This window comes from Hemicordylus capensis, chromosome 4 (assembly GCF_027244095.1).
Source record: "Hemicordylus capensis ecotype Gifberg chromosome 4, rHemCap1.1.pri, whole genome shotgun sequence".
Taxonomy (NCBI): domain Eukaryota; kingdom Metazoa; phylum Chordata; class Lepidosauria; order Squamata; family Cordylidae; genus Hemicordylus; species Hemicordylus capensis.
In genome coordinates, this window is record NC_069660.1 from 48,550,623 (window position 1) to 48,575,010 (window position 24,388).

The 24,388-nt window shown below is 44.2% G+C and overlaps 1 protein-coding gene across 3 annotated transcripts in view; it reads right to left on the minus strand.

The window, feature by feature from the left end:
* Positions 1 to 1,934: 1,934 nt before the first annotated feature.
* Positions 1,935 to 24,388, minus strand: part of SOGA1 (suppressor of glucose, autophagy associated 1) — a 142,444-nt gene continuing 119,990 nt past the window's right edge. For all 3 annotated transcript variants that reach the window (XM_053246048.1, XM_053246047.1, XM_053246046.1), the window contains 5 exons: positions 23,143 to 23,394; positions 21,013 to 21,084; positions 19,545 to 19,615; positions 16,114 to 17,566; positions 1,935 to 14,896 (listed from right to left, as the gene is read on the minus strand). In XM_053246048.1, the coding sequence (XP_053102023.1) occupies positions 14,750 to 14,896; positions 16,114 to 17,566; positions 19,545 to 19,615; positions 21,013 to 21,084; positions 23,143 to 23,394 (1,995 nt within the window). In that variant the 3' untranslated portion in view covers positions 1,935 to 14,749. The remainder of the gene's footprint in view (positions 14,897 to 16,113; positions 17,567 to 19,544; positions 19,616 to 21,012; positions 21,085 to 23,142; positions 23,395 to 24,388) is intronic.

Here is a 24,388-nt window from a genome sequence, read left to right on the forward strand (position 1 = left end):
GGGATGGTTCAAGGGCATAGTTTGTAGTGATGTCATCCATCCTGATTCAAAATGGTGGACACATGAACGTTTGAGATGCAAGTGGGAACCAATTTGGACCAAATTTGGTAGTTGTAGGAACACATAGGGACACTCCAAATGCATAGTTGGTGATGTCATCCACCCCAATCCATGATGGTAGATGCATGAACAATTGAGGCACAAGAGGGCTAACTTGTGAACTGTCTAACCAATCTGGACCAATTTTAGTCCAGTTGTAGGGATAGTGAAAGGAAAGTAGGCAGATTACTTCTGACTAGAACTTGTTAGAAATGTGATTGTGCTCATGAGTATGCAACCAGTGGGACAAATGGGAAGAATATATCTTGAGTTTCATTCATTCTTACAACTAATATATCTGTACCAAAACCCCAAGAATAACCATACAACACTGAACACAAATAATCCACACAGTTTGGGCTGCATCTTCAAAGAGTGCAAGCATCCAAAACTTCTATAAATCAAAGTTGCTGCTCTACAGACCGTTGCATGAGATTCTTCCACTTCCACTACAAATCTATAAGCAGGGAAATGGCACTACTTATGCCCTTCCCTTACCCAGGAAACTCTTGAGCCATCAAAAAATATGTCCCTAAGGATTGTGCAGCACTCAGGGGCATATTTGTGGGTGGCACAGAGGACTTTCTGGGAAAGGAGAGGGCATCAAAAATTACCACTTCCACACTGCAGTTAGTTGGAGTTATGTTAGGCTGGTCTCTTGCTGCACTGGTGCATCATTGCTGTGTGTCAGCCACTGTTAGGGACCAAAGTTCCACAACTGTGGAGCAGCCACCAAGAACACATCTCTAAATGCCAGAATGTTGTCAAACTGTGGTATATAGATGATATTGTTAAGAACATGCTGCTGATAAAGATCATAAAGAGCTGTAGGAGAAATGGCATTCTCCCAGTAGTGCTAGATTTAAGCTGTTTTGGTATGTTTTATCATTGAATCAGCTATCGCTAAATGTGCACAAGTGCACAAAGTAAAATAATGAAAAAAGAAGAAGCAACCACATGGTATTGCAGTTCCTTTAAATGTTTCTTCATTACGACTGAATTTGAACAATTGTGCAAAATGTAATTTTAAAAAGGAAAAATCTCTAAATCCCTCCCAAATGAAAAAGAAGAAACAGAGAGGGACAATTGTTCTGAGACTCAAACTGTCAATGTTCCATGTTTGTGCAGTGCAATCGAGAGGGGACATTTCTTCTCTTCAGTCTGCTGTAGTCTACAGCATGGAAACTTAGTATTACATAGGGCTTATACGTTGTGCAGATAAGGCTGGGCATATACAGAATACAGTTTTCATCTGTTAATTCACATTACAGGAGACACAAATCAACATTTTCCAATGATAAACAGGTCTCCATTATATAACCAACAATATTAATGTAACTGATCATCACTGGCATCATTTAAACATATACATATTTTGAGGCAGACAGATCAGCTCTCCACTGCAACAGTTCTCTCCTGTGTCTAAGGCTGTGTCCTAAAAGTAAGGGACCAGTAATGGATTCCAAAGAGGACATATGAGGCTGCCTTGTACAGATCCTTGATCCACCTAGCTCAGTAATGGCTCCTGGCAGGACTAGCAGTAGCTCTCTAGGATTTCGGGCAGGGTCCCCACCCCCACCCGGTCATTGAAACTGAGACCTTTGAGTGCAAAGCCTGTGCTCTTTCACTGAGCTACAGCCCCTCCCAGGAGTTAGAACATCAGTAGTATTCATGAGTGTTTCACTTCTTGCTGACAGAGGTTCCACAGGACTCCCTAAGATATTAGAAGACTTGTGATTCCACATTTCTATAGAGGGACTAATGAATTTGTTGAACCTAAGGCTTAACGCAACAACTTGACAATGGCTTGAGTAAGGTGACAACAGGGAGACAGGTTTTTAATAGAAGTTTTTTAATGGCTCTTTCAACAGATTGTAAATTTTCATTTTCTACAACAAATCAGTGTAAAAAGCCCCAAGAACATGTACAAGTGTTGAGAATTTGGAGTTTTAAAAAAATCCAGCTTGGGGGCATTGTGCAGCTCCTACAACTTGTTCCGTTTGCCTTTTAAATAAAATGTCAAGACATAACATTTCAACCTAAACACTTGAAAAGCAGTGCCCTCCCCCCTGCCGCCCAAACCCTTTGCCATAACACTGGCAAGACATCCCCATATCCAAAGTGAATATTTACAGTCCTCTTTGCAAGGGGAAGGCATTGACTGGGCACATGGCTGCCATGTTCTCACAAAACTAGAATATGCAACCACCAGGGGGAGCAATTCAAATATTTTGAATACGGCAGGGTGCATTTTAGGAATGCAACCGTTGAAATAACTGGGTATGTTCCTCTTGAAAGAAGAGCTGGAGTATTTGGAAGTGCTATCCAGAGGGAAGAGAGGAAGGCACAAGGAAGTGACTTCACTCAAAGCAGCAGAGAAGATGTCCCTACCAGATTCTTGAGCGGGGGGGGGGGGCGATGGGAGAGATCTGCAGTCTGTTCTTGTGACACAAACAACCCCATTGTTTCCAGTACTTTCAAATTAGGCATGTGGTGGTGTTGTTTTAAAAAAACCCATCTGCAACAGTAACCAGAAAGGACTGAGGCATAATATCTGCCTCTTTTAAAGAAACACACCTAATTTTAAATGTGCACACCTCTCCCAAGCAATAGAGAATGCAGGCATTTTGTACTAAGGTGGTCTACATGCTCACCCCCCAACACAAAATGTAACATGAGAATGAGCCCTAACTGCTAGAGCTGACGACACATTTTTGGAATGTGGCTTTCTAGGGAGAAGAGGATGCCTGACTGCCTCCTACACCATAAACACAGCCAAAGAATAATTTACGGAGTGATGCAAAGCATAACAATGCAGCCCTTTGTGCAAGCAAAGCGTGCACACACAAAATCCTCTCGTAGATTATGTAGAGCTCAAAGGTGCCTGATATGGACAACTGTTAAACCCATCCTGAAGTATAATAAGTGAGGCATCTTCTTTTGATCAGAGATTCTTTTGATCACGGGCCAGGAGATGAAGAAACGTAGACAGGTGAAGAACAAAGAGGATGAAGCTGAAAAAGTAGCAACTGCTTGAAGGGAATCTGAAAGGAACAGTGAACAAGTGTTCTGATACATCTGCAGGCTAAGTTCAGAGAGGCGACCCTTCCTCTAGAACAGCAGCAGCAGCATACTGTAGAAGATAAAAACTGAAAGAGGAAAATGAAGTGGATGAATGAAAGATGACATGACGTGAAAATGCATACAAGAGAGTGATACAAGAGAGCCCTTTGTGTGAATATGATTACTATCAATAAAACTGAAGGAATATCACAGGTAAAGAAGCAGTAGAGAGATCAAACATCAAACAAGAAATGAGAAAAATGGAGGTAGCAGCTGCAGGCCTATGAACAAGTAGATTAGCATGAACTGAAAATTTCTGGGGGGGAAATGGGAGTCTGGAACAATGGGTTAAAAAAAAGGATGAATGAACAAAAGGAATCAGGAAAAATCACTGATGAAATGTAGATATTGTATGTGTGAAAGAAAAGGTGGGGATGAGAAGTACTGTATATATTGGTGCTAAGAAGCTTATTAATATTATTATATTGGCTGACATACAGAGCAGAGTATCGTACAGGTGCAGGGGGAAGTGGCAATTTTTGATGCTCTCCTCTTCTCCAAAAATATGTCCCTGAGGACTGTGCAACTCTCAGGGACATATTTTTGGTTGCAGAGCGCTTCCTGGAGAAAGGATGTCAAGAACTGCAGCTTCCCCACAGCACTGAGGTAGTTAGAAATAGTTAGTCTGCTCTCTTGCTGCAGTGCATTTCTGCTCTGTATGTCAACCATCATATAATTTTAATTAATTAATTAATTAATTAATTAATTAATCAATCATTACTTAGAAGAGCATTATTTACCACTTTTAAACAACAAAAGTTCTTAAATACAGCAAAATATTTTTTTTAAATGATTCTCTGTTCTAAAGGAACTCTCAATCTAAAAAAGAAACACAAGGGAGACACCACAAACAGCCACCAAGAGTTGCTATGATTGGATGCATAGGAACAATTGCTCTCCCCCTGCTAAATATAAAAGAGAGCCATCACTTTTAAAAGGTGCCTCTTTTCAATGAAGGGAAGCACATCCACAACTGGCCTGGGCATGATGAAGGATAAAGAGAATGAGATATCATAAAGAGTGAGGAATCATGAAGAGTGAAATAGTGATGGAGTGCAGCAAACAAAGAGCCTCTTCTCACAAGCAGTGAGAAGGGCTCCAGAGCAGGCTGCAGGAAAGGTGGGCTAGACTTACCTTCCCCACAGACGACTGCTCCTCCTGAGCTGTTGTCCCGGCCCCCAGAAATACCATAATGCACCATGCGAGTGTGCGGTGCATCATGGGGATCCCCTCCCCTCCCCTCCCCGGGCTCCTCGCAGTCTGGCAGCCATCTGCAGAATGGCAGATGATTAAAACAAAAAAAAAACACAGGGTTAGGAGTGCGCTCGCTCTCCTAACCCCATTTTAGAGGGAGGCTTCACTGTAGTTAGCTACTGTGGTGCTGCCGGGATCAGGCCCAATCCCAGCGCATGCAAAACCGGGCTGGGCTCCCTTCATTCAGTTTTGCATGCAATTGTGAATAGCCTCAAAGAATGATTCAAGAAAAAAGTCAGAAAAACAGAGATATGCGAGATAGGGTTGGTGATGTAATAGGAAATGGAATAGAACAAAAACTGAAAATGAAAATGAGAAGCACAGTAGTATGCAACAGGCAGATGGAGGTGGAAATTAGAGCAAGGAGACAGGGAAGCACAGTGATAAAAGCAAACAGGGAGAGGGGGCTGCAAAGCCATGAGGAGGGATTATTAAGTGAAGGGAAGGGGCCAAGGAATGACTGGAGAGATGAGGAAGCACAATACTCAATGTGCTCATTGCATTGTTGAGCAATTAAGGGAGCTGCAAAGCCTCAACAGTGGAAATAGGAAAAGGAAGACAAGCCACAGATAGGGGGGAAACAAGGAGGTGTTAAATGAGAGCCCTGCTATGGAATTACAGTGATCAAATAGAATTGGAAAGCACAAAGACCATGGCAGGGGTGGAATGGATACGGTAAAGACATGCTCATTTCCTGGATGGTGTAGCAAGCCAACAAAGATAGAGGATGGTACAGGAGAACCTCAGTATTCGCAGGGGTTCTATGCTCCGCTATTACCGCAGATACGGAAACAGCAAATACTGGATTATTGGGCCAATGGGATAGCAGGGGTCAGGTTTCTGAAGGCCCAAAAAATCGGCAGAAAAGCACCAAAAAGAGTTGAAAGGGTAAAGGGCCCTACCGTTCTCTGCGAGCCTCCAGTGATCCAGCAATGTCACCCCAAAGTCTGAAACCACCATTTTTTGAGCATTTTTCAGTGGGGGGTTTTTTCATCCCCCCCCCCCAGTAAACAAGTCACAGAATGGCTGTTTCATAGAGGTCATTTCTGGCTGCCTGCAACCCACAGATACACAGTTAAATCCTTTTTAAAATTGCATATGCCAAGGTCAGGTACCAATCACCCAACCGCAGATATGCGAGAGCACAGATCGTGGATCCACAAATACGGCGGTTCTACTGTATAAAACTAAGAACCATGGTTGGAAGCCAATAACAGATGAAGGGTCTATGGAAGAGCTAAGAGTGAAGAATAGCAGCATAGAACAGATGAGGCAGACTAGAGAAAAAAGCAATGGAAAGACAAAGGGACAGTAATGACCAACATAGGAAGCTACCTTATACCTTGCCTTCATTCTTTTAGGGAATAAGGCTGGTTGTAACAGGAGTTCAGGCACTGCCTGGCCACTTCTACGAAAGCGGCCAGGCAGCATGACAAAATATGAGCACCTGTTGATACTTGACTCTTCTTTATTTTATTTTTTAAAGGACGGGGGCTTTCCCTATAAAAGCAGATAGCTGTGAGTGCTCCAAGCTCTACCAGGAGGGTTTTCAGACAGCAGGCTTTACTATGAGTTTACTGCAAGGCTTTACTTCACGTTCAAAACTGCTGAGGAAAAAACAACGCAAAAAGTGGATTTAAAAAAAAAACCTTGGATAGAAATCAGGCTACATTCTAATGTGCAATGAAAAACCCAAATTGCGTGTGAAGTACTCCCTGATAGCTCGCAATGACTTGGGGGGTAAATCTGGCCAATATGTGAACACACACCCTCCATTCTGGAGATGTGAGGTAAAAGCCCTGTGTGGAAAATGCCCAGCAGGAGGCAGAAAACACAGGGCTTGTTCTAGTAATGACAGCTCTATTTAGGCTTCAATAGCAGGGCATAATGCTGGGATGGAATTTCAAAGAAAAGGCCACCCAGTATCAGCCAGTTAAGCAAGCAAACAAAAACCCTTCTGAAGGATCCAACACCAAATTCAAGCAGGGAAAAGTTAGCCCTCACACCAGCCACTCACTCAAACCATACAGAGCATTTTACCTCACATTCTACCAGATTTTACCACACATGAGTATCTGATACGGGGGGAAACCCACCTTGCAGACCACAAAGCAAGCTCTCTGGAGGTGACAGGATTTTCCTTGGGGTAGCTTGATCATCTGAAATGTTCTCAGACGAAATGAAGGTGTTAGGACAGCTTTGAAACACTGCTTCTTATGAGTTGCCATGGCATCCTGGCCTTTAAAAAGGAAGCGCCAGAAAGGTGAAGACTGAAAGTGAAGTTCTGTTCATGCTGGCAGTCCCTATATGTTCATTCTCCTCACAACCACCCAGCATGGAATACAGATCGAATTAAGTCATTTTGAAAACCCATTTACTACAAGTAGCAAACCGCTCTTCATGTAATGAGGGCGCTATCTGAAAGATACAAAGCGCAGTTTAAGTCAGGAGGCTGTCTGAGGAACTCAAGCCAAACAGAGAGCAGATTCAAGCTCTGCATAGGCAAGACTTTTTCAGAAACTTGAAGACAGTTTGGCCTACATCAGGGTTTCCCAACCTTGTTTCTAGAAATGTTGCTGGACTTCATCTCCCATCATCTCTAGCCACAACGGCCTGAGAAACCCTGGCCTACATGATGAGGAAAATAACTGAAAACAAAAGTTAGGCATTGCTTAACTTGTCCCTTTAATTTCAATGAGATTACTTTTGATTAATTATCCTCATCATGTCAGCCAGTGTCACTTGCAGTACACACATCCTTAAAAAAAACAACCTCACTGTTTTTCTTCAAAGTTGTTTTTTAAGTTTTTTAGTGCTTCAAAAACCTACAAACCCGATCATAAAAATGAATGTGTATATGACATACAGAAGCAGGTAAAAGACTTGCTTCAGAGGAGGAGGTGCCTCCCAAATCCAGCTGTAGCCAAGTCCTTCTTTAGATGAGCCTTCCTCATTTAACTGAGGGAGGCTTAATGGAGCAGAACATGAGCAGAACGTGGCGATGCACGAGCAGAACACCGAGGTTAACGGAGCACTTGCTCCGTTAACCTTGGCCAAGGGGAGGGGTAGTTTTGGCAGTTTGCTGCCAGGAGCCACGCGGCTCCCATGGCAGCACACGATCGCCAAAAAGCGGGCTAGGCTCCCTTAGCCCGCTTTTTGGCGATCATGAGAATCACCTCAATGGCAAGCAAAGCTTTGTCAGATGGTCTCATGACCTCTCTCTTGCTGACAAAAGCTAGTATCCAGGGCAAACTATATAAGTGGAGGCAGGAAAAGTGCTTAAACATTTCCTTGTTGGTTGTTTTTCCACTAAAGAGACCCGCATAAGCTATTCCCCCTCACCGGATTCCAGACACTTATTTACCCTTGTAGACATACATCCACAGCAGGAAATTCAGAGGCAGGGGTATGACTTTTAGCTGGAGAGGAAAGTATGTATACACACACACACACACACACACACACAAAGACACACACACACACACACACTTTGGCACTCAAAATTGTATCCTTTGAGTTAAAAAACAAATACATGTCAACAAACAACATGCAAGTCACTCTGAAAGAGCCTGCATTACTGCACACAGATACACATGCATACTCTTTACAAGTATTCCTCAGGACATATGAAAATGAGTAAGGGATGATGGATAGACAGACTTTAGTATGACCTGAACTAGCCAAAAGGCTCTACATAAGGGCTGCTGGGTGTTACAGTGTTCTCTTGCACTCTCCAGTAAGCAAAATAAGTCATGGGCTGAGAGTCAAGAGAGATGCATGGAAGGAGAAAGACCAGCACCTCCAGCCTTCCTTGGAGACAAGGAGAACTGGAAAATAGGACATGACCGACTTAGCAAGTTGTGCGGGTGAGAAGCTTAAGCAGTTGAATTAGTTCATGTTTAATTCTGATCAAACAATTTTTAGAAAGGTCAATCCGCTGCGGAATAAAGGACGCTGCTGAATATGACCCAGTTTTTGTTGATATATATTCTGTCCTTCCAGATTCAGAGATAAAATACTCTATTAAAAGTTGTAGATCACACACTGCCCATGTGTCAGGATGTGCTCAGTCAGAAACCTTCCACCAGCTCTGCCAAGGAAAAACCCAGTTGCAGTGTGCACTGAGACATACTGGTGATAAGAGCATTATTGGCAAAGGGGATGCTGCAGGCAGATGCTGTGGGATATCCTGCCCGAGGAAGAGGACTGCAATTTGTTAAATATCCCAACATCAATTAATTCCATAATCCGAACTATCCAGCACAGTTATTTACAGAGTAAGAGAAACTTTTAAGAATATACAAATAATTAAAAGGCATTTGTAAAATTGAAAAAAAAAATCACAATTCAAAAAGTAGAAGAATCTTTAAAAAAAAACTAGTTCCCAATGAAAATGTTAAAAACCATCCCCAAAAGGAAGTATTTACATCAAGAATTAGCAAGCATGTTTAACCCCACTTCCTGCCCACCCTCTTTTACAAACTCATGCAAGGGACACAAAGGGGCTGCCCCAGAAAAGCATGTCCAGCCACAAGCTGGGAAGCTGGTCAGCTGCCAGTGTCTGCTTCTCATTCTGCTCTTCAGATGAGAACAGGCCCAGCCTCCACCTGCCTCTGTGCGTGATAGAAGACAGCAAGAGCCAGGCAGACAGTAACTCCCTGGAACAGTAAGGCGCTTGGTGGCGACGGCGCAGCCTAGTTGCTACAAGCTCCTTGTTTGCTGGCAGTAACTGAAGCACTTACACAGTGGGATGTAGACTGAGAACAAGGCCACAGATGTGATATTTGCATGGATCTCACTGGCCTGCCACATGAAACAGCTCAGCCACATAGGAACAGGAGGCAGCAGTTGGGATCAATGCTAAATAGGCAGTGCTGTATGAGCAAGCTTGAGAGCCCACAGCCCTGAAGGTAGGGTCCAAATACCTTGAGTCCTAAAGTATAAGCGGTGCATGGAGCTATAATGTGCTTGCTGCACCTCCCAAGTGACTTCATGCTCCATCCTCTGCACATTATACTGGCTTTTACCTTCAGCACTTTCCAAGAACCAGTTCCTGCATTCACTTACAGGAGCAAAAACGCCTCCATTCCATGCAATAAAGGTCTGAAGGGGAACGCACAAGGCACTTTTATTTCTGCAAGTGAGCACCATCAAAGAAACATTGGAACGGACTCTAACAAAATCCTTTACCTGGCAATATGAGGCAGGATTTTCTTCTCTCTGGTATGGCAGTGTAACAGCCTGTCCATTATGCAGCACATATGCATCTGGCAAATAGTGACAACCTCTGCAAGTGATACCGATTTTTAGTTGAGGACATCTGAAGGCATTCAGCAGCAAAGTTTCTTGAAGTGCTGAAGCCTTTCCAGTCCCAACAGAATTTTTAACAGCTCCTCATTAGGAGCTGTGCTGGTTGCTTCCCCTTAAAATGAACTCACTTTCCTACTATACACAGGGAGCTTGCCCACAGACTGTAATGCAGGGACAGTGCTGGTCATTCTGCACCTGCAGTCCCATAATCCAATAGACATTTTAATGTTAGCTAATCTTCTACCTGGCTCACCTGCCACCCTACCCACAGATTTAAAGAACAGCATTATTTAAAGAAACATCTTTGGAGATCAAGGATCTAAACTTACATTGTTTTCCCCACCCCTTGGTCTATGCTTAACACAGCCCATTACGGCATCACAACAGGAAGCACAAGGGAGAAATGTCTTCAGTTAGCAATAACCATGCCCCAATTTAATCACAAGGGCTAGTATACTCTGAAGCTACTCAATGACAGGAAAAAAAAAAACTTACTATGCAACCCAATACAAGTTTACCTTGAAATAAGTCCCAGTGGGGCTTTACTCTCCAATAAGTGTGCCTAGGATATCAGCCTAAATTGATTGGCTAGAAAGATTATTCCAGTTTCTGTTCTGCAAAACAGTTCCATGTAGGCAGCAGAAGCCATATAGAGAGTTCCACAAATCCAGTGCCAATCATAACCACAGGAGGCAGAGCTAGGAACGTTTTCCAACCTCATTTTTTGCGCTTTAAAAAAACATTAAAAAGAGACATCCTGGATACAAACATTGTGTAGGCTGAATTTTCCCCATGTACTTTTTGACCTCACTTAGGATACAATCCTAAGCACACTTACTTGGCAGAGTTGCCAGAACCTAAGGGGTATACTCGTGGGTCAAATGGGCTGTAAGCCAGAATTTGGCTTTTTAAAAGCCAAATCTGGCCACCTAGCTTGGGAGTAAGCTTTATAATTCAGTGGGACCTACTCATGAGGAAACATGCACAGGGTAAGGCTGCATGTTGTCCTAAAGCAACTACCCTGTTCGAAATGGCAACATGGAGCTTTAATTACAAAGAGGCATGTGATGGACACACAATTCAGCTTCAGAACAAGGGAGACCGCAGAAGATGCGGGTGCCTGTCGCTCAAAGAGAACAACAAACAGCCTTCCAAAGGGTCATCAACAGAGCACACTGACATCTCTACTAGAGTCCCCAAGGAATCATTCATCCCTCCACAACAGTATGAACGGCTCGGTCTGGAACACCAAGTGAGCAATTTTTTTTCACTTCTAGCCAATACTGATTTGTAAGAAAAGGATAAGAGCTGACCATTTGAGAAGATTCAAAGGAAGGACCAAGGCAGACCACCCCTACTGCTTACATGTTAGTCATAAGTGAACTGCATTAACCGAATCCCAGCAGCAAAAATGTTCCTAGTGAGGGAAAATAATCAGCAATAGAACTCCTAATTATCAGGACAGTTGCTCCTTTGAGACCATGTTCTGGGGCACAAAATGGGACAGACACCTGTGGAAACAGCTCCCTCAGTTCTCAGTTGTTGCATTTTTGGTTTTGATATTATGGCTAGAGCTGAAATGAATGTTTAAATCTCACTTCAGATTTGACTGATGTTATGAAATAAAATTGTGCAAATCTGCAATAGTCAAGGCTGTGTATATATTTTGTAATTCATTCATCTCTAGCCTATAAGGAAGTGAAGATTTGTGGACTTCAAAGAGTTGTGGACATCGGTGTGAGTAACTCTGAGGAAATGTGAGGAGGCAAAGGGTGAGCTGAGCAGGATTTCCAGGTGCCAGAGAACAGGACTTCAAGTGTTCTGCCCAGTTCTTTGCTCTTCCCCATAACTAGGAGTAATAAGAATAAATTAGCCAAAGAAAACAAAAATATTTACCACAATTTTTACAAGTTGCACAATTCACCTGGCTTGGTGGAGAATGTAGAATTATTATTTTTTTAGCACAATATATATTCAACCCTGTCTATTTAATTTAAACATGTTGCAAAGTTTGCAGATCATCTTGTTTGCAAGCTGTTACTTTAAAAAATGGGTTGTCACATATGTTTATATTGCTATGTTACTAATTATTTAGATAATGAGCTGAACTGGGAACTCATGAGTTACATCACATGAATTATGAAGGCTTGGGGTGGCTTTACACAAAACACAGGGAAGTCAGAATAGAAGAGTCGCTGGTTCCTGCTGAGCACACACTCTCACTACTGCTGCCACTTCCATGACATCTGAACCCAGCAGGGTTGGGTGCAGAATGTTAGAAACAAACCTCAGCCCAACTTTGTCAAGCCAACTCCAAATGTCTGGTTCCAAATGTCAGACTAAGGTGGACTGTCAACATTGTCCACGCAACACTGGGTTCATATATCATATCAGTAAAGTGGCAATAGGAGCAGGAGTGTGGGCTTGGCAGGAACCAGCGGTTGTTCTGTACTTGCCACCATCACATGTGATCTCACATGAGTGAGAAATAGAAGCTCACCTTGAGCCAGTCAGTCACTCTCTCTCAACCTACTCTGCCTCACAAGAGCACTGTGAAGACAAAATGGGAGTAAGAAGCAAGTATGCCAACCTTACCTCTTTGGAGGAAAGTTGGGATAAAAGTATAATAAATAATAAATAAATAGCAGTGTATTCAAAATCAGTCAAAATTCACTGAGGTTCTAAATGAGGCACTATCAATGAAGATGGCTATTTGCTATTTATGAATTTGTGAAGCTCCATATTCATTTCAGCTCTCCAAAGTCTTTCTGTGTCTGAGTGAATGAGAAGGCCAGGATAATGTTACTATTCTCTGCAGACTATGGATGACATCCAGACTACTTGACATCTTAACTAGTTGTGCTAAATTCAGAGCTTGTATTCCAGACTAGTGCTGCACTAGCACAAACATGTTTGCACTAGTGCAACAAGCTGTGCAACCTGTTGCTTGCCTTATATGTTCTGCAGGGAGCTTTTGTGCAAGATAGAGTTCAGAAAATCCTTGCACTTTTGCAGTTCTAAATGAGCTCCTTGTACTAGTGCAACTTTGTTTGTTGCACAAGTACATGGACAGCAGCCTATGCCTACCAGCTGTTTCACAGTAGCAATATATCTATAATCTGTGCTACTGGCATGGAAGTAGGGCAGAAGACACTTTCCCCAAATAACACTCCTCCCTGATCTTCTCTGAGGGGCATTGTTCACATTTTAAACACACAAACACATATGGTTTAGCCCTCTTCTGACCGCACCACCTCAGAATGCAGGCAAGAGTGTTTAAATACTCTCTCACCTCAAAGAGTTTCTGCTTGTGAAAAAGTTAGGATGTCAGGGGAAGCATTCTCTTCCTGACATGCAGGTTTTCTATGCATGACAGGGGGGAGTTTACCATCCTTAGTCCACCTTGTGCTCGGTACGGTGATGGGACTGTACACAATGAAACTGGCCATTTTGAGACATATAAGCTCCCAGGTGACTTCCTGCGATTCTTGGTGCTGCCACCCAGCACTCCCCTAGCTTTTCATATTGTAACTCTGAAGAAAACCTGGCTTACAAGGAACTATAATATAAAACAAACTTGTACTACAAACCCACCACTTCCAATCCCACAGCAACACAGGAAGGAGGTATCGATGAACAGAGGCTCTACCATTCGTTGTCTCCCTTGTATTTTCGCTCTGTTGAATCTGTCCTGTTCACCTCTATGCTGAGCTATTTTCCCCTTGAAGTAAACATTCTTACAGTGGTCAGTTGGTCACAAGACTTCTGAGTTCTCCTGCAGTAAAGACCAGAAGTCCAGCTCTCTTTAGGAATAGCTATAACTTCCCTCGGTGTAGACCAGGGAGAAGTAGAAATGGGACTGGGCTTGGAAACATGAAGGATCTAGTACCCTCTTTTTTTGTGAATTTCTTTGGCTCAGCCATGCCCTGGCCAGCCAGGCACCAGGCACAGAAGCAAAGGCTGAGATGACAAAGCAGCGATTGTTCTGAGCTATGGAAATTGACACCAGCAGCCTAAAGAGGAAGGCTCTGCTCCGCTTATGCATTTCAGTAACCATGAGAAGTTTGATGCACAGGGATAGGAATTCATCACAGGCCACATTTGCATGGCTGCTTCCCGCAGGTTAGATGAAGTAACACTACTTCTTGTTTTATCAAGAACTGACATCACTCCTACAGGCCCATTCTATACCTGTACCTAACTGCCGTGCATGCCACAATGCAGATATTACCAGCTGGACATATCTGAGGAAAACTATCCACAGAAATGTTATTGGAGCAAAATGAGCACGTTTCCAGCCGACTGACAGCCCTTCCCACAATCTTTGCTCTGTACACCACAGCAAATGCCTCAAGGCCTTTAGCATGGCTGTTTTTTAAAGAGTCCTTAAGCAAATGCCAGCCCCTGAACCAGCTCTCTACAGCTTCCTGAAGGATTATGGTTTCCTTTCACACAGACCAAAGCAGACTGGGCCAAGCAGCTCCTTTGATACTTCGCAACATTCCCTGATCCCTCTAGCCGTGATGCTTTTCACATGGGAGAGAGGTTTATCTCCTTGAGTTGGTGACTGACCATGGGGGAAACTGCCACACATTCACACACATGCACACCCGGTGCCATGAAAACAGCACAGACTGCTTCACTAGACTCTGGCAATGTGTCCAGCTCTTGAAGATCATGTACCCACTGAGGGGGGCAGAAAGGTTTCCAGTGAAAAGAAACCACACACACCCCAGCAAAACTCCCACTCTGTCCCCTGGCTATATAGCACAGCTCAGCACCCCCGCTGAGCTAAGGTAAGGCAGGAGATGCACGTTACTGCTCTGAGTAGCTTAAGAGCAGAGCCACTGAGGAGCTCTGCTGTGGTTGGCTCAGAGGTAACCAGTCCTGTAGATGCCAAAAGGGACTGGTGGCTCCAGGGCAGAGTTGCTCTTCCATCAGCATGACAGCAAGTGCAGCCCTCTCACTCACTCAGCCCTGCTTTCTCTTCCATCCGGCTGCCATCAGAGGGGTGCAACTTGCATTTGGAAGGGGAGTGGCGGACAGCTGAGCGTGATGGCCGAGCAAAACAGGAAGTCAGCGACTGGGAGCTGCAGTCACAGGCAACATCCTGCAAAGAGAAAAATGATAGCATAGTAGAAGAGTCTGGGCACTAGCTCCGACCTAGCATGCCAACTAAGAGGGTGAGTCAGGGGATTCCTTGTTCAAAGCACACCTCAGTCATGGAACCTTAAGGAAAGTCACTATGCTCATGTCACTTGCCCCCTCACGGCAAAATGGAGAATTGCCTTAACATAGCCCTACCACACAGGCATGTTACATATGCAATGCATGCAACGCACTTCAGCTGAAATGCAACACATCAATGCTTAATATTACTTGTTGCACTGCAAACATGGTTCCTGGCTTAGGAAAGGCTTGATTTCCAGTCTGCTTTCCTTCATGCTGTCTGTGCAGTTTCCATCTACAATTCATCAGGAAGATTTGTATACTCTGTCTGTAACTTCACTGCTAAAGCAAGAGCTGTAAGAAAGCAGGTTGAGCCCACACTGGAGTCAACATTGCCTGTTCTATAACTAAATCCTAATGTGGAAAGAGGAAGGGACAGAGTCTGTAAGGCGTGTATGATGAACTTCCTCACAAGACATAGTCAGAATAAGCATCTATGCACAGGTCCTGCCAGATGTGACCCGCAGACTCATTTGGCTCCAGGACCAAACATGACCTGGCTTAAATCACATCTCTGGCCCCAGCATGTCTTCTTTGCCTTATATAAACAACATACACAAGGGAAGGGGGATCCTGATTGGGACCATGGCAGGGACATGGGATATTAGGCTCTACTCACAGCCATGGTTCTGATTTAGGTAAGCCCCTGCACATGTGCTATTTACCATGATAAAGATTTTCCATTGGAGTGGATAGTAACTTTTTCCCCATGGCAAATAGCAAACACAGGGGGATCCAGATTGGTAACGTGGTGAGGAGTGGGTAGGCTTAAATCCTGCTACCCTTCACTGTGGTCTTGATGTAAATCAGGAGGCCTGCACAGGCTATTTATATTTTAAAAAGTAAGCACATCAGGTCCAGTGGTGTGATTAAAGTCACATTTAGATTGGCCCTACATTTTTTCAGAGGCTGCACAGTAACCATACCAGAAAATAATGGAAGCTACAGATGACTTCTGTGCTCTGAAAACATTAGGGCTCAGAGGCAGAAGAGATGTTATGCTACATTTCAGCTCAAAAGGGGTCTTGTGGGGAGGGAAAGAACTGACATCACTTCTGCTATAGCTGGTATGTTATTTCTCAGGCGAACCAAAGTTACCTCACTGGCAATAGTGGCGGAGATAACATCTGGCTCCTTTAAGGCTTTGTCCTTGCCACCTTGGCTTGGGGTGGACAGCTTTGGTTCCTCGCTACAGCTCTGCTTCAAGGGTTTTTTGTCAAGGATCTTGGAGATGTTTTCAGATGGCTGGAGCACAGCTGAGGAAGGATGATCTGGCTTCTTGCTGCTATTGTTGTCTCCTCCTACTGGGTCTTTCTTCTCAGGAGTCAAAGTGGGGCTCTGAGTTCTGCCACACACATTCCGGAAGAACTCTTGCACTATCCCGTACTTGGGTGTTTCTGGCTTTGCTTTGCTCTCCTGACATCCTGGCTTCCAGATGGACTCAGTGCTCCCAGAATGCTCCACAACATTGAACAAGCTGGAGAGACCATCATTAATATTGCTGAGGACCGGACTATCTCTGGTGGTGGTGGATCGAGCCCAAGCTGACCCATTTTGCTTACTCTGGTGGAGGTTCCACAGGCTTCGGTCCTTGGAGTTGTCCAGTTTAGAAGACGATCTTCTCTGAAGTTTAGGAGAGCCATATTTGGGGGAGCAACAGGGCCGTTCAATCCTGGAGTGGACCTTGTCCAGAGATGACGAGATCTGCTTGCTGCGCACAGACATGAGGGAGGAGCTTCGTGGGGACCAGCTTTTGCTGCTGTGGATGCTGCCTCTGGGCATGTCTGTCTGCAGACCAACATTGGCAGTCTGGATGGTCTGGGTACTGACACTGGCTACTCCAACTGTCTGACTAGAAGTGTTCTTCACCTTTCTCTCCAGGGAGCTAGAGCGGATAGCTTGCCGGACACAGTTGGTGATCTCCTTCATATCATCACTCATGTTGCCAGAGATCTCAAGGTCATGCAGGGAAGGTGGGAATCTGGGCACAGGTGCCACTGCTTTCTCGCTAACGGAACCATTGTCAAGCAGATCGCGGTGCTGCTTGGAGAAGTTGCACAGCCACCGGCTGTACATGCCTTCTGAGCTTTCTGACTCCTCCTTTGGCTTGGCCATTGTGAAAAGGAATCCAGGCTCAACCATTATCTTCTCCTCTCTGTTGTGTACTTGTGGGGGCTCCAGCCTGCGTACCACTGGTGGGCTGTAGTAGATACGGATCCCAGTTCTGTCTGGGGCTGTATAACTCCTCTGTATTTGCTTTTGGGTCTGATCATGGGCAGAGAAGCTGCTTGTCCTGGTGCAGTCACATGAAGAGATATCCAGCTTCTCTGTGGGGAGGTTCTCAGGCATAGGTTGCTCACTATTGACACAGGCACAGTTCTTGGAGGCAACTCCAGTCGTGTCCTCTAAAGGGTCAGGCAACACTTGTGTAACTGGAGACCCCTTTTTGCTGCGGGCATTATCTGTGATCACAGAGCTGGTCTTGCCAGAAAGATAAGGAGAGCAGTCAAGCAAGCTTTCAAATTCAGACATCGAGGAAACGGACTTTGTTCTGGATGGGGAAGGGAAGGAGATGAGTACAACATATGTTAGGGAAGGTGGCATGATATTTCCTACTCCTGTCTCTGTCTTAGAAAAAAGAAAAAGTAGCCCTTTTCCCTTGCTGGGCTGAATCTACTTTTCTGCTTCTATGTTTCTCACCAATAAGGGCTACTTCTCCTGTTATCTCCACTCATGCCTTAAGATGCACGGGGAAGCAGGGAAAATATGGTGGAATATGTGCCTTCACTAATGTCAGAATGGTCACAGAACAGATGAATGCCTGGAATTTGCAGACCTACTTCAGAAACCTGTATATAAAACCTGTATATGTATATCAAACCTGTGCTTGGAGATCCAAACATTACAAAACTCACTTTTGTCATGCCCCCCACCCCCACTCTATCATACTCCAAAATATTAGTGAGGGCAATCTTGTTGGAAACTGGCCCTGAGAAGATTTGTACATCCATGTTTGATGTATATGTGGATAAAAATATGCATCCTCCACAAGAGATCTGTAGTAAGCACACTGCATCCTTATATTCAGTGTGAGAAGTCAAACTAATATTGGTCATTGTGTATACAGAACCAAGGAATAGTAGTTACTTTGGATTATCTAGTATGGAGTGCACAGTTGTACTGGGTAGCTTTTCCTCCTACCTTGCTTCCACACAATCATGTCTACCCAGGTTTTCTTCTTACCTTGCTTCCACACAACCGAAAATTGGGAGCACATACAGCTCCCAAACTTAGATAGAACACAGTTTTTGATTGTGTGAACATCCACATACCGTACTTACACACATTAAGTGCGTGCAACAGAACTGCAGAAATCTCCAGAGAAGATGTTTCCTTCTGCATGATGTGAGCAGGGAAACATCTCAATTTGCACTAAGAATACTCCTACAAGAAATTATGGGTTACTCTTTTGTTTAAACTCAGGGGAGTAATTCCCTTTAGAGTTTTAAACCCTTTAGAGTTTTCATAAATAATCAAGTGTAGGGAATGCAGTGGAGATCTGTGGCAAAAATAAACAGTAGCCTGGTGCTTAATGGGAAATTCCACTACCAAGGATAACACATTTTGCTCTTTCAGTGGGGAATGGGGTTAAAGTACTCATCTCCTCAGCATCATCAGTCCATGAGGTGATGGCAGCATCCCATTTTATAGTGCCACTGAAAACAGTAGAAGGGTCGAACACTTTGATAAAAACCTGTATTGTGGACATTTAAGGTCACTGAAGGCAGAGGTCTGGGGACTAAGAATTTATGCTGTTTGGCTCACATGGGAATGACACTCCACCCCTCTACACACACATCCAATATTTTCCAGCCAGGTTGCAAAGCTGAAGCTGAGTATGACAAATGGTGGTGGCACGTAAGGCCAACTACAACTGGTTTTTGCAGAGAATAAGCCAATGTTGCTGCTTTGTGTGGATAGTGATGTGCAAGTCTCCCTGATTCTAAGGTGGAGGTGTGGGGAGAGGGAGAACCTGATTGTTCCCTACCAAGTGAATTGGAGAGAAAAGCAAAGCATGCAAACTGATCCCTGGGAGTTCTCCACACAGCAGACTTTACCATGAGTTTTCTGGGAGGCTTTAATGAGAATTCAAAGTTAGCCCAAAAACCTGATGCAAAAAGTGGATTTTTTAAAACCCCAGATATAAATTGGACTGCATTCTAACACGCAGTGAAAAACCCAAATTGTGTGTGAAGTGCTCCCCAATAGCTCACAGGGACTTCGGGGTAAATCTGCGTGAATGTGAATGCACCTCCTCTATTAGCAATAGCAATAGCAATAGCAATAGCACTTACATTTATATACCGCTCTATAGCCGGAGCTCTCTAAGCGGTTTACAATGATTTAGCATATTGCCCCCAACATTCTGGGTACTCATTTTACCGACCTCGGAAGGATGGAAGGCTGAGTCAACCTTGAGGAGGAGATACAAGTTAAAGGGCTTTAAAAGAAACAAACACACATCTCACCTTTTTAAATTACTTCCTTTGATGTCCGTTTCACAAACTGTTTCTTTGTCTGTGATTTTCTCATTGAAAGTCTGAAACAACACCAGAGAGCCCTTTGTCAACCACTGTTCTTAGCATCATTATGGCAGGCCTAGAGGACTCAGAGAAAGAGGTTTGGATTTCAGTTCCTCTTATGAGTGCCCAAGGTTTCATTGGGTTTGCACCTTGCTGGCAAGCAGATATCTGTGGCTATCAGCATGGGGTGTCCCAATTCCATTATTGTCCCCCCACCCCCCACCCCTCTCTCTCTCTCTCTCTCTCTCTCTCTCTCTCACACACACACACACACACACACACACACACACACACACACACACACACACCTTATACACAGTAACTAGTTCTTCCAGGAATTATAACCAAGGCTAGGATACTTCTTTCTAGACCTATGTGCCAGAACCATGGGCATTCAGCAACTACTACAGAGTTATAAAAAATACTGCTTTCTAAATTGGAAAGTTTTAGCCCTCAACCTTCCAATTCAGCTTCCCTCATAAATGATAGATTGCAGCTCTCCTTTGTCACTATAGGCAATGGAAGCTTTCGCTGTAGGGTCCTCTGAACTGTTATGAATGGTCCTCCTCTATCCATTAAAGCATTGTTCCCCACTCCTTCAAATCCTACCCTAAAACCAAATTCTGCAAAGCCATTTTTGGCACTTTCTTCTGCCAGTTAACCCTTCCTCACTTCCCCTTTACTGAACCCTGCTCTTTGCCTCTTATCTGTTGGTTCAGACTGTTAACTTCCTGTGTGGGGATCGTGCCATGTGTATGACTCCAAGCAATCTTTCTAGACCTAAGAAAATCATCATGCAATACTTTCTAGCAGCTAAGCCATTTAGAAATGCAGGCTCTTTTGTATAGAAGTTCACTCCAGCTATATTCTTGGAGGCGGGGGGGGGGGGCTCCTAATATCTGTGTGCTTAGAACCTTCCTGAAAGAGGCTCTGAACCATAAAGAACCGCATGGCAAACAAAAAATTCAACAAGGGCAGAAAAGGTAGGCAAAAGGTAAAGTAACTGAGAGAACGTCATATGCTGAATTCAGTTGCTCAGGAAACACACTACAATCCCATACATACATAATAGAAGTGAAGTCTTCATATTCTGAAATATCAGGATGTCATCTTGGAAGGTATCCTCTTGCACAAGATAAAACCAACTAAGAACATTATAATTACCTTGTGGATCAACAGAGACCAGCCAGAAATCTCCGTGAGCTCATGACCATGGTGTGGAGATTATTATTTTTTAATTGAAATAATGACCACCCCCTATTTGCTCCCACCATAATTCTACAGTTTTCCTCCACCGTTCCGGGATATGATTTTATTTCAGGCCCAGCTTATTGTTTTAGAAATGCAAAAGCCAAGATGATCACTTGAGTATTGATCTTGTGACTTAGAATACGGCCATTCCTCAGCAGCCTACCTCTTTCCAGCTACTGCTGTGCTTCTCCATTTCAGAGTTTTTCAAAGCCCATCGGTCAGCTCCCTTCTGCAGCTGAAAGATGATGCAGAAATAATGTAATTGAAGAAAGAGCTTGGCCTGCATATGATAGTCTATTGTCATTCATCTGCCATTGCTGTGGATGGTAATCGTATTTATTTCCATTTCTAAGGAGCTCGCTGGCTCCAGGGACCTCCCATCAGCAGGCAATTCTAGGGAGATATTGGTTGTCCCATCCTGGACCCACATATCTTTGGCAAATATACTGTTGTAAAAATCAATCTCTAATACAGAAAACTAGGGCTTAGGGGCAGATGTCTAACTAGGGATCCATTTTGACACGGGGTCAGTCTGGGGACATGTCAATGGTGCTTTAACTGCTGGCAAATGAATAAGGTCAATGTGCCGCTAGGAGAAAACTGCATCTATCTGGCCACTGACAATCACAGAAAGCCTACAGAAGATGTGGTTGCTATGATGGGGCATCTTAATTTTATGTAATGCCTCTTTTATAGCCTACTGCACTGCAGTAAAGGAGGATTCCCCATTTCCCAACACACACCTTTATGATTGATTTATTTATTTGATTTATATACTGTCCTTTCAAAAAATGTCTCAGGGCATCCCTTCTTCTGTGACATCATGAATAACCACAAATTGGTTCTTGTGTGGCAAAGATCTGTAGTCTAATACCATTTTCCTTGAGGAATTTCCCCCCCAGGCCATATCAGCTAGTGACTTTTCAGAAGGTGGGATTGCTTTCTTCTGTAGCATGTTTCTTATTCCGCAATTTGCAAGCCTCATTCCATGCCATCATCATCCTCATCATCATCATCCATCCCACCATACAAGAGGCTTAGAGTGGCATGCCCAGTTCTCCCCCTCTCACAACAATTCAATTAGGTAGGCTGAGATATGTTGATGGGCCTAAAGTTACCCAGTGAGCATCAAGGCTGAGCAAGGATTTAAACCCAGACTCTCCAGTCCAGGCCTGATACTCTGGACTACTACATCACCCTGCCTCTCTATATATTGTATACACTAATCTGAGGACATGGCAACAGCTACTTGCTTTTGAGCCAAATGCAATGTGCAGGTGTTAACCTTTTAAAACCTACATGATCTGGGACCAGGGAACACCAAGAACCTGCTTAGATGTTAAAATGCTCCTCACAACTCCTACTCTCTAGGCTGCCATCATCTCAGGTTTGGTTGGCAGTAACTAGAGAGAGGAGGTTTTGATGGGGTTTTGTTTTGTTTGGTATTTTTTAGCTTAATGGGCCAGTTCAGACTTATCATCCAGCAGCACATGCACACCATTCAAAATGTGCTGTTGGGACATCTTTTAATTTCATGAGGGGGGTGTTCCATGGGTTTTGGAGAGCATTAGAGAGGCAATTCAAATGAATGCCCCTCCCATGAAATTAAAGGTCGCCCCAACAGGGTGTCAGGTTGTCCTGCAGTGACACCAGGATGGTCACGGTGGTCATCCTAGTTGCGTGGTGAAGTCAGTGATCATCTGAACTGGCTCAACTTTAATTGGTTTTATTGTGTCCTAATGGCGCAGCAGGGAAGTAACTTGCCTAGGGAGCAAGAGGTTGCTAGTTTGAATCCCCGCTGGTATGTTTCTCAGACCATGGGAAACACCTATATCGGGCAGCAGCGATATAGGGAGATGCTGAAAGGCATCCTCTCATACGGCACGAAAGACGGCAATGGTAAACCCCTCCTGTATTTTACCAAAGAAAACCACATGGCTCTGTGGTCACCAGGAGTCAACACTGACTCGATGGCACAACTTTACCTTTTACTTTAATTACATTAATGTATTTAATTGTAAGATGCATTGTGAAACATTGCACCTAAACAGAAAGGTATCAAGCCCATTAAATACACACAGACATACAGACATACATACACACATACACACATCTACAACACGGGTGCTCAGCTCTGTGTGCTGTCAAGTGTACACTACAGCATTCGAAGCTGGCAGTCTGTGTTCATTCTCATGAAAATGTGCCCATGCGCATATATTCACACTTGATGGAGCACAGAGTGCTGAGCTAAGAGGATGGGTAGTATTTAACAGATGTGTACTCAAGTCCCTACCTGGTTAATTTTGTTCTGCAGCTCCCTCACTTGCTGCTCCGCCAGCTGCTGTTCATCCTTGAAACGGCCCAGGAGTTCCAACTTCTCTTGGTCCCAGTTCTTCTCGCTGATTTGCAGCTGCTTGGTTAGGTCCATGACAGCACTGTACGACTCAGCCAGGAGGTGCTGATGCTCTTCCTGCTCCCTCTTCAGAACCGCTTTCCAGTCAGAGAGCGCTTGCTCTGTCAGGCTTTTCCCAGCCTTGGATTCCAGCTGGGAGGACAAAGAGGACAACTGCATCAGGGAACCCAATTGATCCAGCTTGCTTGTTTATGGGGCAGAACCTGCTGACTCTGAAACAGCTGGTGGGAAACTGCCTAGCCTGTTTCTTGTGGCTGCTCTCTGATCAGCTAGAGGGTTGAATGGCTCATTTTCTTTTGGGAATGCTGGGGATCGGAGCAGTCATCTGCAAAGGAAGCAGAACTTGCTACTTCTGTACAAGACAGCCCACATGTTGGGAGCTTTCTTGGGAGCCTTCTTTGCATGTCCCCACTGTCAGAAGTGCAGCGAGTGGTAAAGCAGAAGCTGGATCTCTACACTGGTACTAAAACTATGGAATTCCCTCTCTTGGGAAATTCAACCTTCCTTATCAGCTTTTAGATGCCAGGCAAAGTAGCTCTCTTATAGAGGGTTTTTAGTTGCCCTGATTACCTCTTTTGCTTACCCCCACTGCTCTGATCTTAAAACTGCTATGTTTTAAAATACGTTTTAATAGGATTTTATACTGTTTTACTGATGGTTTTTTTTTAGCCACAGTGGAAACTTGTGCTCAAAAGGTGGGTATAAATATTTTAATTTAAAAAAACAACAACCCCAAAATAAATCTCTGCAACATCCATCTTCAGCAGCACATGACAGGGATTTCCATTAATGTCCTCAGCAGGAAAAGAGAGAAGACGTTAAGGCTATTCTCACAAGCAGCCTCACTCAGGCTAGGGCAACCCAGCCTGGATTAGGCTGCTTGTGTGCAGCACCGTCATCAAGGCCGATCCCGGCACTCCCGCCTTGCCCAACCCTACTTTGTGCCCCAGACTTTAGGCGGGGTTAAGAGCATGAGTGTGCCCTTAACCCCGGCACTGAGGCTGAGCCGGGCGACAATAGCCAGCTGAGGGAGGATCCCCCAATGCTGCTTCTGGTGCAGTGCATTGACTTGCTCCTCTGGCTGCCCGCTCAGCGAAGCACCTCTTGTGTACCGTGGAGAGTGGTA